Raw genomic sequence first — 15,310 nt, 5'->3', positions numbered from 1 at the left:
CAAGTCCCTCTCTGAAGATCACAAGCTGTTTTAAGACCAATGTGCTAAGTTTCTTGGCCCAATTTTCTTCCCAGATGTATTTTTAATTTCAGAAGTCTTAAAACTAGATTCTGAAATGGCAAGCATCATTTAATTGCTTTGCATTTGTTCAGTTGTGTTTTCATCAGCATCTTCAACTGACCTTTCTGGTCATTCCTTGGGAGATGGGCACAGGCCAAGGAGGTAACAATTATTGTTGACTATGAGCTCCATTGGTCAGGACTAGGGGAACAGAATCATAAGTCTTCTACTTCAATCCAGACTGGTGAAGGAATATCTTTTATACAAAAGATATTTATACAGTATCCCTGAGAAGCAGTCACCCAGGGACAGTAAACTCATTACCCTTCTAAGGCAGAGTCCATTCCACCTTTTTTTTTAAGATTTTTTTTTCTTGCAAGGCAAATGGGGTTAAGTGGCTTGCCCAAGGCCACACAGCTAGGTAATTATTAAGTGTCTGAGGCCGGATTTGAACCCAGGTACTCCTGACTCCAGAGCCAGTGCTCTATCCACTGTGCCACCTAGCCGCCCCACCGCCTCTCATTTTATGGAGGCAGATACATATTTTCCACTCTTTCTTTGGAGAAGAGACATCATAATTTTAATTTGGTGGAGAGTTACATCCGGTTTGCTGTATCAATTCAATGCAAAAATGTATGCTATATCCACAATGTCCACACTCAGTACTGTATTAGGCACAAACTCTTGGAAAGAAAAATGAAATCAGATCATGAGTTCCTTGAAGGAACTAGAAGCACATGGAACTAGACTCCTAAAGAGACCTAGATCTTTCCCACAAATGAGGACTCTCATTCTCTCTCTCTCTCTCTCTCTCTCTCTCTGTGTGTGTGTGTGTGTGTGTGTGTGTGTGTGTGTACGTACATATACGTATATACTATACACATATAAAATGGTAAAAGGCTAGCCTGAAAATGCTTACCAGAACGCTGTCAAAAGTTAACTCATTAGGGGCGGCTAGGTGGCGCAGTGGATAGAGCATTGGCCTTGGAGTCAGGAGTACCTGGGTTCAAATCCGGCCTCAGACACTTAATAATTACCTAGCTGTGTGGCCTTGGGCAAGTCACTTAACCCCATTTGCCTTGCAAACACCTAAAAAAAACACCAAAAAAAGGAAAAAGTTAACTCATTCCTAGTGGGGCTTTATCTGAGGTCCTGGCCTCATCAATAAGTTTCACCAACTATGCTTCCTGAGGGAAAGAATGGGTTTTGTAACACCGATGCCCAGCACATAGTAGATTCTTCAGTGTTTGTTGAATGGTCATTTCTATATGCACCGAGTTAAGGAAGACCATATGAATCTTCTACAGACAAAGTGAAACTGTTCTGTAATTCACACAACTCCAGTGAGATTCTGTGTGTCCTTCACTGGTGCTGATGTCTCTCAAACTATTTTGCCCCTGCAAAGACTGCAGCCATCATTTATCTTGACTGAAATGTCTAGCAGAAAAAGGAAAACCACCCTCCCCTTTTCCTACTGTTTCTCCTCCTAAGCTGCCCTTCTTCAGACCATAATGATTTTTTTCTGCTATCTCCCCCCCCCCCTGCCCCGCCCCGCCAGACACACACACCTGTAAAGAGGCCTGCAGTGGCAGCATCAATAGGCATCAGGAACAATCCTCTACAGGGTAGAGGTGGGTGAGCCAGCCCTGGCAGCCATTTGGAAGCTCCTAACAACTTGAGCAAATACCCCTATCTGAACCAGGATTTCTTTTTCCAGATGAGTAAGTGAATCTCCCTTCTTGGCTTTTCTATTATTTTACACTGCTCTTCTAGAGAAGGTCGATGGTTGTGCTGTTCTGGTTTGATTGGCCATGAAGATACATTTTTTTCTAAAATGGAGGAGATCCCAGAAACTGTAGCCCTGGAGTGTTCCCAGAAACCTCATTGTTCTCACTCATCATCATAGCAATCACAGTGGTGAGAAGTTCATTGTAATCAGGGTCTGTTAGCCCCCCTTTCAAGTCAAGGGTCTAGATTCTCTGCCTTAAGCAGAGATACTGATTTTATATTATTAAAATACTGGTGGGGGAGAGAAGAATAATAGTGTACTTTTAACCATAATGGCTGTGTTCCAGGAAATTATATTTGTTCAACATAGACACATTTCTTCTAAACTTCAGGAAGAGACAAGTATGCACAGATTTTATTTTCATATACATCATTCCCTTGCTCAAAAGCCAGCTCCTTCCTTAGCAAATAAAATATCAACTTCTTATCCTGGCATTCAAGGGCCTTATACCTCCCTATCTTTCAGTCTATTCTCTCAGCCTTTCTCAAAGTTATATATGCTCAAGCCAAATAAGACTAATTGTTGCTCCCCAGAACATCTCTAATGCTTTGCTCTAAAGCTAGAATGATTTTCTCCTGCAGACATTCTATATCTTCATCAAAACCAAGTCAAATGATGCCTCTTTTAAGAAGCCTTCTCTGATCCTACCAAAAGGAAGTTATCTCTAACATAATTTTGTTATGTTATGTACTATCCTTAAAACACAAACGATTATTTGTAGAGCTTATTTCTCTGTGCACATGTCTTATTTCCTATACTATGCATTCCTGAAGAGTAGAGATCATATCTTACTCATCTTTCTATTTCCTATGTCAAGTACAGTATGTATAATGTCAAACATTAATAAGCGCCTATCAGGTAGAGGCAGTAGAGTAAAATGCAAAGAACACTAGATTTATAGAAGGGAGAAAGAATGTACTCTAGATTTAGAGTCAAAAAGCTTGGGGTTGAGCCCTAAATCTATTACTTACTGGCTGAGTGGCTCTGGTAAAACAAAACTTTACCTCTCTAACTTTTCTGAAGCATATGCTTAGAAGTGGTGGACAGAGTCAGCCTCCAAGTCAAGAAAATTTGGATTCAAGTTCTTTTTATGACAGGTATAAGCTGTTAGACTTTGGGCAAACATTTCTTAGTGCCCCAGGCAACAAAGACTATAAGTTTCAGGGAATCAATTAACAATCTGCATTGGTGGTGGGGTTTTCTGTATCACAGAAATCACAATTTCAGTTGTACAGAACTCCCCAACCCCCTTGGCAAAAAAAAAAAAAAGTACTTAGTAACTGGATGACCCTGCATTCAAGCCTAGGAACCCAAAGAAACAGCTCCTCAAGTAGTTTAAAATCTAATGGGAAGGTAAGACATAGACAGACAGAAATAAAGGTGGCACAAGATAGAATTTGAGAAGTGTAGAGAAAAGAGTCAGATAATGTGTTCTGATAGACCTGAGGGAAAACAAGTTGCATCTTTTCATAAAGTTTTTTTGTAAATTAAGAAACACTTCCTTAAAGTGCTATCAAATTGTTATTAAAATGACTGACCAACTCAGGATAACACCACTGTGGCTAAAAGAAAGTAGGATGATACAGTGTGATGACCTAGCCATGTTCTCCAGGCAAATACCTGGGGAAAAGGCTTATTCATGGCTTGACTGGTCTTCATCTGCTGCACTGACTGGCACCTGGGGATCTGCCAACTAAACAGCCCTCTGAGGATAAGAAATGGGTAGTCTCAAAAGGGAAGGCCCTAAGATAAGGTAGGCTTCCTGAGGAAGGGAGGACTTGAAGGAAGGGAGGGAAGTCAACAAGGTGGGTAGAAGGAAGGAGAGAGTTCTAGGCACAGAAGACCATTAATGAAAACCTCAGAGTTGGGAGATGAAATGCCTTATGGAAGGAACCAGTGACACTGAATCGCAGTGACTAGAGTCATTATCACTGACCAGAGTCTGTGGAAGGGAAGAAGGTGCAAGAAAATGAGATGGATAGAAGGAGCCAGGTCTATTAACTCCAGGACATGGACCCAGGTCTATTAACTCACCATACTGTACTCATTCCATAACATCACACTGTCTCTGGGAGAAACAGAGATGGAAGTATAAAATGATTGGGCCACAGTCACATAAGTTTTTGGCATGGCTGGGACAAGAACCCTGGTCTAGGATTTTTAAACTGTAAAAAAAAAAAAAAACCCAAAAACTTCTTTCTTATGGCATCAAATGACAAGACTCTGACATAAGAGCTCCCTCTGGACCTTGTAATACTTGTTTCACAATTCTCTAGTGAACTTATCATACAATATCATATATTAAAGTTATTTGTGTCTAACTCTGACTCCCCTGTTAGACTGTTAGGTTCATATGAGTAGGGACCATATCTTATTTAAACTTTCCAGTTCCTCCAGTGCCTAACACAATGATCTTTGTATATAGGAGATTAATGAATGAACCCAAACTCCCTACTTATGAGTGAGATGTGGAAAAAACAAGTGTTTCCTTTATCATCTGGAACACTAAACCCAGAAAAAGTGCAGGGGAAAAATACTGTTTGGAATTACTAGATCAGGATTCAAGACTTGGTTGAATTACTACATATCTATATGACAGTGGACTAGTCACTTAATATTTTTCTGAGTCAGTTTTCTGAACAGCAGAAAGTCTGATATGAACTACTTCACAGGACTATTGTGAGGGTCAAATGGTTTACTGTGCAAACCTACAGTCATCATCATTATTATCCAGCTCTAAGATTTTTGGATCAAAAGTACTTAAAGAGCTAGTCATGAGGTATTGCTGATTAAGGTAACCACCACAATCAAGAGCAGCCCACATTTTCTAAGATTTAATCATATAGCAGAAAGGGCCATGGGCTGTGCAAACACTAACTTGAACAACCTCAGGAAAGCCATTTTTTCCAAGACCTATCACAGAGTTATCAATTAGATATATCTATGTTTATCTATGTTTATCTATCTATCTATCTATACAGTCATACCAATTCAGATCCTGAATCCTTAAAAAAAGTCATGTTATCGTTTGTTTTTATATGACTCTCTAATACAACTATATCCCTCCTTTCTCTCCAATGGAGAGGGCCAAGAAACAGAGACTGGGGGGATGGGGAAGTACTTCTGCAAAACTAACCAATATATGACTCATTGTGATAGTATGTGCAACATATGGTACAGGCTTGATACCCCAAGCTTGCAAAGAAGGGAGAGGAGAGTATTTTCTCCCTTCTTCTTCAGGGATAAGCTTGGTTATTATAATTGCACAATGCTCAGCTTTGGAGTTTTCTCTCCACTGGTTTGTTGTAGTCATTGTGTATACTGCTTTCCTGGTCTGCTTACTTCATTCTGTATCAGTTCATAGAATATCTTTCATGCTTCTCAGTATTCTTCACATTTTGTTTATTACAGTAGAATATTAATGTATCACAATTTATTTAGCCATTCTTCAGTCAGCACACTTTTACCTCCTCTCCTGCCCCCCCCTTCTTTACTGTTACAAGAAGTACTTTATGAATTTATGACCAATGTGGCAACTAACCACATTATTATGAGATCTCTGGGTCCAAGACTATGGACATTTTAGTTATTTTATAAGCATACTTCTGAACTTGTTTCAAAATGACTGGATCAATTTGCAGAACAACAACAGTGCAGTGGATAGAGCACCGGCCCTGGAGTCAGGAGTACCTGAGTTCAAATCTGACCTCAAACACAATTACCTAGCTGTGTGGCCTTGGGCAAGCCACTTAACCCCATTGCCTTGCAAAAACCTTAAAAAAAAAAGAACAACAGTGGGGAAAGCCTTTCTATCTTTCCACAACCTTCTCCCCGTCCCTAAACAATGATTGTTTTCATTTCTTGTGAATTTTGCTGGATGTGAGGTCAAGACTTAGAGTTCCTTTTTCTTCTAAATAAGTTGGAGCAATTTTTCCTGTGGCTACTAATAGTTTTGGTTCACATTCTCTAACTGCTTCTCCATCTTTGAGTTATTTTTAGTTGTGAGTTTACACAAAAAAATTTGCACCAGATCCATTTACTTTAAAAATACCAAAAAAACATTCAATGCTAGATTCTCAAACAAACATGCAATTATAATTGGTTTCCTACTTGTGTTCATTTCTTACATACATATATGTACATATGTGTGTGTGTGCGTGTGTTCTGACATTGGGTCCTCTGCCTTTTGCCTGGGCTATTTTACTAGCATCCTAACTTGTCTCCCCATCTTCTTACTCTCATATGCCCAAAGTCACTCTTGCAAAGGCCACCTAGGTAATTCTCCTGACAGTCTCTGATCATGTCACTTCTTAAAAACTTAGAATGGTTCACCATTGCAAAGTGGATAAAATGTAAACTTACTTTGGCACTAAATTCTTACTGATGGACTGACTGACATTCAAAGGCTTCCCCAATCAGGCTTCAACCTCTCCTTGCAAGCTTTGATACTTCCCCTTCACATATTTTATCTTCCAGTCAAAATCTCCTTCTCCACAGCTGAGCTGGTGTGCTCCCAACATTCCCCATCTCAGATATTTCTCTTCTATCTTGAAGCCTTTTCCTAAGGGATTTCCCATGACTGAAATTCCCTCCCTCCTCCTCCCTCCTCTCTATTTCTCTATCCCCTGGTTTTTGTCAAGGAATAACTCAGTGATTCCTACAAGCACCCTTTTATGGTTCTCCTTTGTAATCATTCTAACTCCCCTGAAATGACTTCTCAGTTATCCCTTTGCAACTTTCCCCATCACAGTTTCAATAAGTTGAGTTGGCTTATATATGAAATTAAGTGGGAAATTTTGGCGAGTTTTGCAGAAGCCACAGAAAAAGACACACAAAAGGCCAGCAGATGACATTGAAAAGGTTTAGAAACTTAGAAATGCATAAAATATATATATATATATATATATATATATATATATATATATATATATATATGTATAACCTTGTTTAATAAGGAATTGTAAACAGTCATAAAAGAAAAAGAAAAAAATCAGACTTCTTCTTTGGTACAAAGGAACCAAAAAAAATTTTATGTTTATTTTCCAGATTGTACTAACCCCCTCTGATGTGGAAGGGATAACTGTATATTTACTTTATGTTTGCTCTTCTGTTTGTATCTGCAGAACCTACCACAGTGCACTGCAGGGTGGGAGAGAAAGGATTTAATTTCATTAGAGTAGGGAACTTCAGATGATGAGGTAACTTTCTCTGACATGTGGAAAGGCACTTGTTTTTCATTTTACTGAGCTGCCTGGGATAGGGAGAGATTAAATGACCAGCCCAGAATCATATATCTTATAGATGTCAAGGTAGAACTTGAACCCAGGTCTTCCTGCTTCTAAAGAGGCCTCTCTTATCCATAACACTACTGACCTTGCTCTTAAGTATTTAATAAATATTTGAATTAAACTAAATTCAGGTGTTATCCCCTCCATGAAGCTTTTTCCTGATTTCTGAAGGTGAGTTGTCGTTTCCCAAAACCTTGTTTTGCACTTAATTCTTTTTAAATTTTATTTATTTCTTATTTATTTATTTAAGGCAATGGGATTAAGTGAGTTGCCCAAGCTCACACAGCTAGGCAATTATTAAGTGTCCTCCTGACTCCAGGGCCAGTGCTCTATCCACTATGCCACCTAGATGCCCCTGCACTTACTTCTATGATATTCTGCACTATATTACAATTATCTGTAGATAAACATATGCTGTAAGTGTATGCCTACAATGCTGTGGAAAGAATGAAGGATTTTACCCTGCTACCTATCAGAACTTGATGATCTTGGACAAGTCACTCTGTCTCCCTTGGTCTTCATTTTCCCCTCTGTAATGAAGAGGCTAAATTTAAATAACTGCTAGATTTTCTTATAGCTATAAAAATAAACTTAAAATCCATTGCTAAATACAAGTCAATCCTTGATTATCATCACCATGTAGAGAAGTATAGATATAAAAACCGGCATAATAAAATTGTTTCTACTTGGACCTACATGGGGTCTAGAACAGTTCACATGCACAAATCTATTCGTGGTCAACAAAGATGGACTAAAGATGTGGTCACTATGTACAGTGCCTGCCTATAATTTAGTAGACGGCTAAAACACATAGAGAAGTGGTACAAAATAAAATATCAAAATTCAACAAATATTTAAGTACCAACCAGGTGCAAGATATTGTCCTGGACAAAGGGGACACAAAGACAAAAACCTGGATTTAAACTCATCTCTGACACTAGCAGTGTAACTCTGGGCAAGTCATTTAATCTCTAATTAGCCTCAGTTTCCTCATCCTCATCCTCTTCCATAAAAGGAGATTGATAATAGCTGACATTTTGATAGTACTTTTAAATTTTGCCAAATATTTTGCATAACTGATCTCATTTAATCCTCAAAACCATTTTGTGAGGTAGGTGCTATTATTATTTTGTTCTCCAGATGAGGAAATTTGGGTACAAAAATGGTCTTTGATTTGCTACATGTCAGAAGCGGGACTATTCCCTAGGTTTTCCTGACTTCAAGGCCAGCACTCTATCCAATATGCCATCCTTGTGATACAAACCTTAAAGAATTATTCGGAGGTGCAAACACTTAAATTGTGCAAAACCCCTTGAAAATGTCAAATTTAGTGTCAGTTATGAGTACTGATTAAAAGATGGGAAGAAGTATTTATTAATCAGTCTGCCAAGTGCTTTGCAAATATTACCTCCTTTAGCCCTTACAAATGAGGCAGGTTTGTTTCATTATTACTGCGATTTTAGAGCTGAGAAAATGAGGCAGGCAGAGAAGTTATTTGTCCAAAGTCATTAAGTGTTTGAGAGCATATATGAACATAGGTCTTCCTCACTCCAGGCCCAGGGCTCTGTCCAAATCACCACTTCATTATATCTAATGATACTGTGTATGGAGTAATATAAGATCAGCTGAAGAATGGACTTCTAGCTTGGCAGAATCTGGGGAAACACATCTAAACAGATAGTTCTATATCTGAGATTTGAAGGGTGGATAATAATGACAGTGAACTGAAGTAGTAAGGACTTGTTCCAGATAGAGCCTAAACAAAGCTTCCCAAGTGGAAGATCAGTTTGAGCAGTCCCCATGCTTCCATTCTGCAGTCCCAAGACCAAAGTCAACTTCTTCCATTTGTCCTCAAAAAGGCTACTTAAAAAAGGATCAGTAATTCCTAAATTTAAGTTAAATGGGGGGAAAAGTCTCACAAATCAGAACACAGTATAGAAAATTTTTATAGACTTCTTACCAAAAGCTATTAAAAATAAAACCAAAGCTTAGTTAATATATAAGCAAGAAATCAAACAGTTTAATATAGAGGAAACTTAAGTTTAGTTTTGACTCTCCCATTAAGTTACTATATAATCTTGAGAGCAAGAAAAAGTGACCCTTCTTTGAGTTTAAGGTTCCATATTAGTAAAATGAAGAAGTTTGACTAGATGACTTCTAAGGACCAATCCTTCCTGCTCTGACAGTCTATGATTCAAACATTCTACTCTGAAACTCCATTATTTTCCTAGTATTAACTTTGACAAAAAGGCTGGTAAACACATGTATAAACCTTTCCTATTCAATGAGTCCCTGACTCAGAAAATGATTAGAAACTAACTGCACAAGATTGGGGGGGGGGGGGGGAAGCAGTCATTTTTTCCAACAAATTGATCCAAGAGGAACTGTCAGTACTAGATCTGATATAGGTCAAATAAGGGCAAGGTATAAAGCAGTTCAATTCAGCCAAGTAATAGCATAATAGGGTAAAGACTAGAAGTCACTAATAGGGTAGACATTCTGAAAACAAAGCAGGCACAGATTTTATAGAATCACTAAGTATCAGGGCTACAAAGGGCTTAGAGATCATTTATTTATCCACTTTACAAATGAGGGCACTAATGTACAGAGGAGACGTAGAGGAGATCAAGAGTAGACAAGAAGGAAAAACATTACAAGGTATGAGCAGATACAAAGGTAGTCTGAAGTCCAAGACAAGTGGTCAGGGGTCAGAGAGTTTGCCAATCATTGAAGGATTGGGACTACAGGCTCCAGGAGGCTTGTTCACATGACCAGTTCCTGGTTTTGTTTCATATTTTTCCTTGGTTTTCTGTGGGGGAGATGGGAGGGAGGGGGAAGACCAGTAGGGATCAGTCGCTTTGGACTGAGCAGACTCTGTCAGGACCTGGCATGAGTTAGTTAGGCAGGTGACTGAGAAACAGTTGCTGGTGGTCTAAAGCTCAGATTGGGCTCCTCCCAAACAAGAGAGCTGGAGAGCTTGTATTTGACCTAGATACCCTCTAATCCTAATGAAACTGAGGACAAGAAAACCAGTCCTTCAGGGAATTTCAAAAGATGTCATTCTCCCCAAATTTAAGCCTTCTGAGTTATAGTTACAATATAGGTAACATTACAGTTTACAAGGTAAACTTAAAAAGTCCAGGTTAGGTCATATATTTAAGTACTATTATACCTATTTTATAAATGAGGAAATTAAAGCTTAGAAAACTTAAATGTGACCAAGGTCACAAAGGCTAAGAGATTTATACCCTGCTTTCCTGACAATAAATTGAATGTTCTTTCTACCATACCACACTGTCCCAGCAGGGAGCTTAGGAAAGAAATTTTTGAATGTATGAAATAATCTTTAAAAAGGCATTCTGGTGAAATGGAAAGTCTGGTGACTTAGGAGATCTGAATTCTAGTGTCATAAGTGCTACTAAATTTGCTGTGACCTTATGCAAATAAATCACTTCCCCCTTACTTGGGCCTGGGTTTGTTCGCCTCCAAAAATGGAGAGAGGTGTCAACTGGATAATTTTCTATTCCCCTTCTGACTCTGGTTCTTTGGACAAAAGATTTTGCAAAAGTTAGGGGGGATGTCAGTGATCTATCCCAGCTAGTGACTTTTTTCTAAGGTGTAAAAAAAATTTTGAAGTCATCAGTCTGCCCATTAAAAGTGTGTGGGGAGGGGGAGGACTGGGAGGGGTGAGAGGGAAGAAGAAAGAACTCCACTGACCACAGTGCTAATCCTTAAGTAATCCTAGAAACCACAATCAACTCCTTGGTCCTAGGAATTTTCATCATGAAAGCCTTTAAATCCACCAACAACTCCAAACATCATTCCCCCTCCCTCCCCAAATCCACCAGTTTGAATGATCCTCCAATCACACTGGTACCATGACAGAATCTCTAAAGGAAGGCTTATTCCCAGGTCAGATCCAGGAAACAGTAAAAGGCTCCTGAACTGTGAGTGACTCAGTCCATTCAGCTCAATTTTACCAAGTTCTTGTAACCTTTGGGTCCAGGCCTATCTAATTTCACGCTTCCCAACAGTCAGGGCTTGTACTTAATCTTATCGGTCTTTCAATCTGAGGGCCCAATGAACTTCTAAAATAAAATGTTTTTTTAACAACCCGTTTCTCGTGTCCTGGCAAGTCTCCTGCTTTTTTTGGCTTTGTGAAGATTAGCCAGAGGGAATTACATACAGGTGGAAGATGAAGGATGGACAAGAAGGGGCCTTGCTTAGTTCTTTGCAATCCCATTCGTGTTCACACTGCTCAATGAAACCTGCGAGAAAGGAAAGTCACATGGGGCTCCTCTCGCCTGCCTCTTATTTCTTAAATAGATTGACAATAACAATTTACATTTCCGTTATCACCGGGAGATTTATGAAGCAAACCGCCTTTGGGTAAGCCTCAACTCTATGTTACAGACAGCACAAATAAGTAAAGCTCAGCAAGAAAGTGGAACCTGGATTCAAATCCACATCTCTCAAGTTCAATTCCAGTATTCCTTCCACTTCACGATGAAGTGAGGAACACATACATTTCCTTCATTTCCCAAGTAAATAAACGTTTCAATGGGGGCAAACACTGTGGAAGAAATGAGAATACCTACATCTTTTGAGCCCTCTCTGCATTTTCCTAACATTCCCACCCTACTGGTAAAATTACTATCGGAGAAAAGAAGATGTTCTGTCCCTATTTTGAGAGTCTGGAAAGGTTGCTTTGGGAGCACACTGAATATCTAGAATTTTCCCACTCTAAAGCTTCAGTTCTGAGCCCTTTCATCAAGAATCAAGCGGGAGTCCTGCTCAGAAGCCCTTCCCTGGGGGAAGAAGGCAGGATGCCGCTTACCCACCACCCACTACCATGGTAGGAAAGATCTAGTCTCTCCAGGATGAGCCTGAGGAGATGAGGGGGTACGTGGGGGGCAGTGACTGGAGTTTAAGCAGTACCAGGAGAGAAGTCCCCCACCTGCCCGCTCAGCGCTCCTCCTCCAGCACCCTCATTTTGCAGACGGGGAAACTGAGGCCCCGAGGGCTGCTCACAGCCTGGTCTGGGATGGGCAGTGCAAGTATTGTTTAACGCCGTTTTACGGAGCAGAACGCCGGTTCCGAGGCAGTGATCTGGCCGCCCGGCGGGCAGGATCCGGAGCCCGAGCCGCCCGCCCGCCCGCCCGCCCGCCGTGCCTCCATCTGCCTGGGCCCTGGATGGCCCGGGAGGCCCCGGGGAGGGGCAGTCACGGGGCGATGCTCCATCACGCCGCCCCGCGGGCGGGGGCCCGAGGCCCGAGGCCCCGGCTCTTCTCGGCCCTGCCCCCCCCCGACCCCAGGGCGGCTCCAGCGGAGCGGCGGGCAGGGGGCGCGAGGGGGCGGCGGGCGGGCCCCGCGGGCCGGGGAGGGGGCGGGGAGCAGCCGCGGGCCGTTACCTGTCGCCGAGGGCGCCGCCGCCCCGCTCTCCACGGCCCACGCCGCCTCCGGAGGGACGGCCCCCGCCTCGGCTCTCTCCGCCTCGTCCCGCACCTCCAGCTCCATCGCCGCCGACGGGCCCGAGGCGAGGCGGGGGCCGGCGCGGGGGGAACCCCGCCAGGCCCTGCCGGCTCCCGGGCGGAGGGAAGGGATCGGCCCTCGCCGCCGCCGCCGCCGCCGCCGCCGCGGAACAACAAGCGCCGGGAGGGAGAGGAGGGAGGGGGAGGGAGGGGTGCGGAGGGGAGGAGGGAGAGAGGCAGCGGGGAGGGGGCGGGGCCGCGCCGGCCTTGGTCACGCGCCCTCGCTGCCGGCCAACCGGGGGAGAGATTGGGAGCGGGGCGGGGCGGGCTGACGTCTCCACGTCGAGGGCGGGAGAGCGCCCCCTGGGGCGAGCCGGGGGGGAGCGCAGGCACAGGGGCGCCGGCCGTCCAGTAGGCTGGAAAGAAACTCCAGAGTTGGCAGGAGCGGCCCTCAGCCCAGTGATGCCAGAGGCCCCATGACAGCCCGCATGTGTCCAGGGCGGCCCCGAAGTCTGGGTGCGGTGGTTTAATGGTGCTTTAGAGCTTAAAGGGTTTTCTACAAACATCTCACGCTGAATCCACCCAAGACCCTTGGGAGATAGGTGTGGTTTCCATTTTACAGAAGAGGAAACTGAGGCAGGGCTTCTGGGACTTGCCCAAGGTCGCAGACCTTGGATTGGAGTGTGGATCCGGCTCCAGGACCACTTTATTCCCTTCATCTGGTGTTAGGAAGTTCTCCTTGACCCTTCGCTTTCTGAAGTCCACCCAGGCTCCTAGCTCTGTCTTTATTGGCCAGAGAGAGCAAGTCCAAAGTCTCATCCATGTGACAGCTGGCTCTTCAGGGCCATCCTTGGTCCTTTCTTCTAGGCTTCAGGACTTCAAGGTCACTTTCCTATTTGCTTTTCTCTAAATGCCCTCCAGATCACTGATGTCCTTTCTAAAAAGAAAGATATGACCAGGTCTAGACATACCCAATACACCTGATATGGCCTGACCTTGGTCTAAGCCAGGAGGATTGTCACTTCCTAGTCTTGAATGGTTGACCTTTTTTGTGGCAATCTAAAGTCAGATTGGTTTTTTTTTTTTGGCTGTCATTTGACTCGCATAAGGAGCTCTCAATTAACTGTACCCCCTCCTCCCCATCTTTTTTTTTTTCCATATTTATTTCTGTCTAAGCCTCCCTGGGAAGATTATTTTTGAAAATGCAAGCATATGACTTTACATTGACATTTAAGAAATTCTCTTCAATTGAATTGATTGTATTCTTAAAATATTTCTCAAATCATTCCTAAAACACTTTTGGGATATTAAGATGATCACTCCCTAATGTTTTTTCTTTTTTTTTTTTTTTAACAAGGTAATGTTAAGTGGCTTGCCCAAGGCCACACAGCTATGTAACTATTAAGTGTCTGAGGTCGGATTTGAACTCAGGTCCTCCTGACTCCAGGGCCAGTGCTCTGTCCACCATGCCACCTAGCCACCCCATCATTCCCCCTAATATTAATAATAATCCCTTTTATTAACGTTTACCTAAATTTCTATACTAAATTATAAATCATTTCCAAACCCTATTTCTTTCCCCAAAACTCTGACCCTTTGCCTTGGCTTAGTGGTAGGATTCAAATTAAACCAAACCAAACAATCTAAACATTCAGTTTTTATTAGAAATCAAAGTTATCAAGTCACATGAAAAAAACAGTGTTCTAAATCTATTGACTAAAGAAATGAAATTTAAAATAACTGAAGTACCACTTCACAACTATGAGATTGCTTAACATAACAGAAAAGAAAAATGATAAATACTGGAGGGGATATGGGAAGATCCTTAGGTTCACTAAACAAAAAATTAGGTATCAAATCTGCCTAACCAATGAACTGGCTGAATCTCATCACTGCCTTGACCCTAAAAATAGACAAACTAGTCCAGTCAGTGACTCTATTCTAAAATTGAATCCTTCATCCAGTCCAGCTCTACCTTTGTGGAGATAAGGTTAAGAAATTAACCTCATCTCTACACTAAACATATATGTATATAGATGCACATCCATATTTAAAACATATGTATACAGCTATAGTAATAGGTAAAACTATAAATAAATGAAACTGAATTTTTTAAAGGAAGGGGAGTAAAGGGGAAAAAAATTAAGATAAAATCTAGAACTAATCACAGTTTAATTTATGAGTAACATAAAAGGCATACTAACACTAAGAAAAAAGAATCAGGGACAAAGGTTGGGGAAAAGCAAAAAATCATTTGAACTAGATTTTGAATAATATATAAGTGGAAGGAGAGAAGGAAGAAAGGAAAGGAAAGAAGTTCCTTAAATTGAAATAAAGTAATAAAAATTCTAAGTGCTAGGTATTTTCTTAAAAGAGCAATCTAGATTTTTGAGACCATATTCTGAATAAAATAATTTACCTCAAAAGTGAAGTAAAAAGAAACACTATTTAACATTTTTCAACTTAGGCTTCCCCCCAAAAAATTATCCAGTGTGTTATCTCATTTTTGTGTCACCTGCAAATTTGAGCCTTTAGACCCTTTATCCAAGTCCTGTATAAAAATGTTGAACAATCCAGGCATAGTTAACGGATGGGCTAAAATTCTCATCCAGCTACTTGCTAGTTCTATGGTGTTGGGCACTATGAAATGAGTTTTGACTGCATAATCATTGAGGATGCTTCTAGCCAAGAACTTTTGAGTG

At 41.5% G+C, this 15,310-nt stretch overlaps 1 protein-coding gene across 12 annotated transcripts in view; it reads right to left on the bottom strand.

Annotated features, from left to right (window-relative positions):
* The window catches only part of PIP5K1C (phosphatidylinositol-4-phosphate 5-kinase type 1 gamma), a 129,388-nt gene extending 116,626 nt beyond the window's left edge, over positions 1-12,762 (bottom strand). For 4 of the 12 annotated variants that reach the window (XM_074204136.1, XM_074204137.1, XM_074204134.1 and 1 more), the window contains exon 1: positions 12,549-12,758. In XM_074204136.1, coding sequence (XP_074060237.1) covers positions 12,549-12,654 — 106 coding nt within the window. In that variant the 5' untranslated portion in view covers positions 12,655-12,758. Of the gene's footprint in view, positions 1-12,094; positions 12,246-12,548 lie in introns of those variants that run through there. The other 8 variants (XR_012472011.1, XM_074204127.1, XM_074204133.1 and 5 more) reach the window with 7 other exon arrangements.
* Positions 12,763-15,310: the final 2,548 nt, after the last annotated feature.

Source organism: Macrotis lagotis, chromosome X (assembly GCF_037893015.1).
Source record: "Macrotis lagotis isolate mMagLag1 chromosome X, bilby.v1.9.chrom.fasta, whole genome shotgun sequence".
NCBI lineage: Eukaryota > Metazoa > Chordata > Mammalia > Peramelemorphia > Peramelidae > Macrotis > Macrotis lagotis.
The sequence above is the reverse complement of the archived record's forward strand: the minus strand, read 5'-3'. Positions and strand labels throughout refer to the sequence as shown.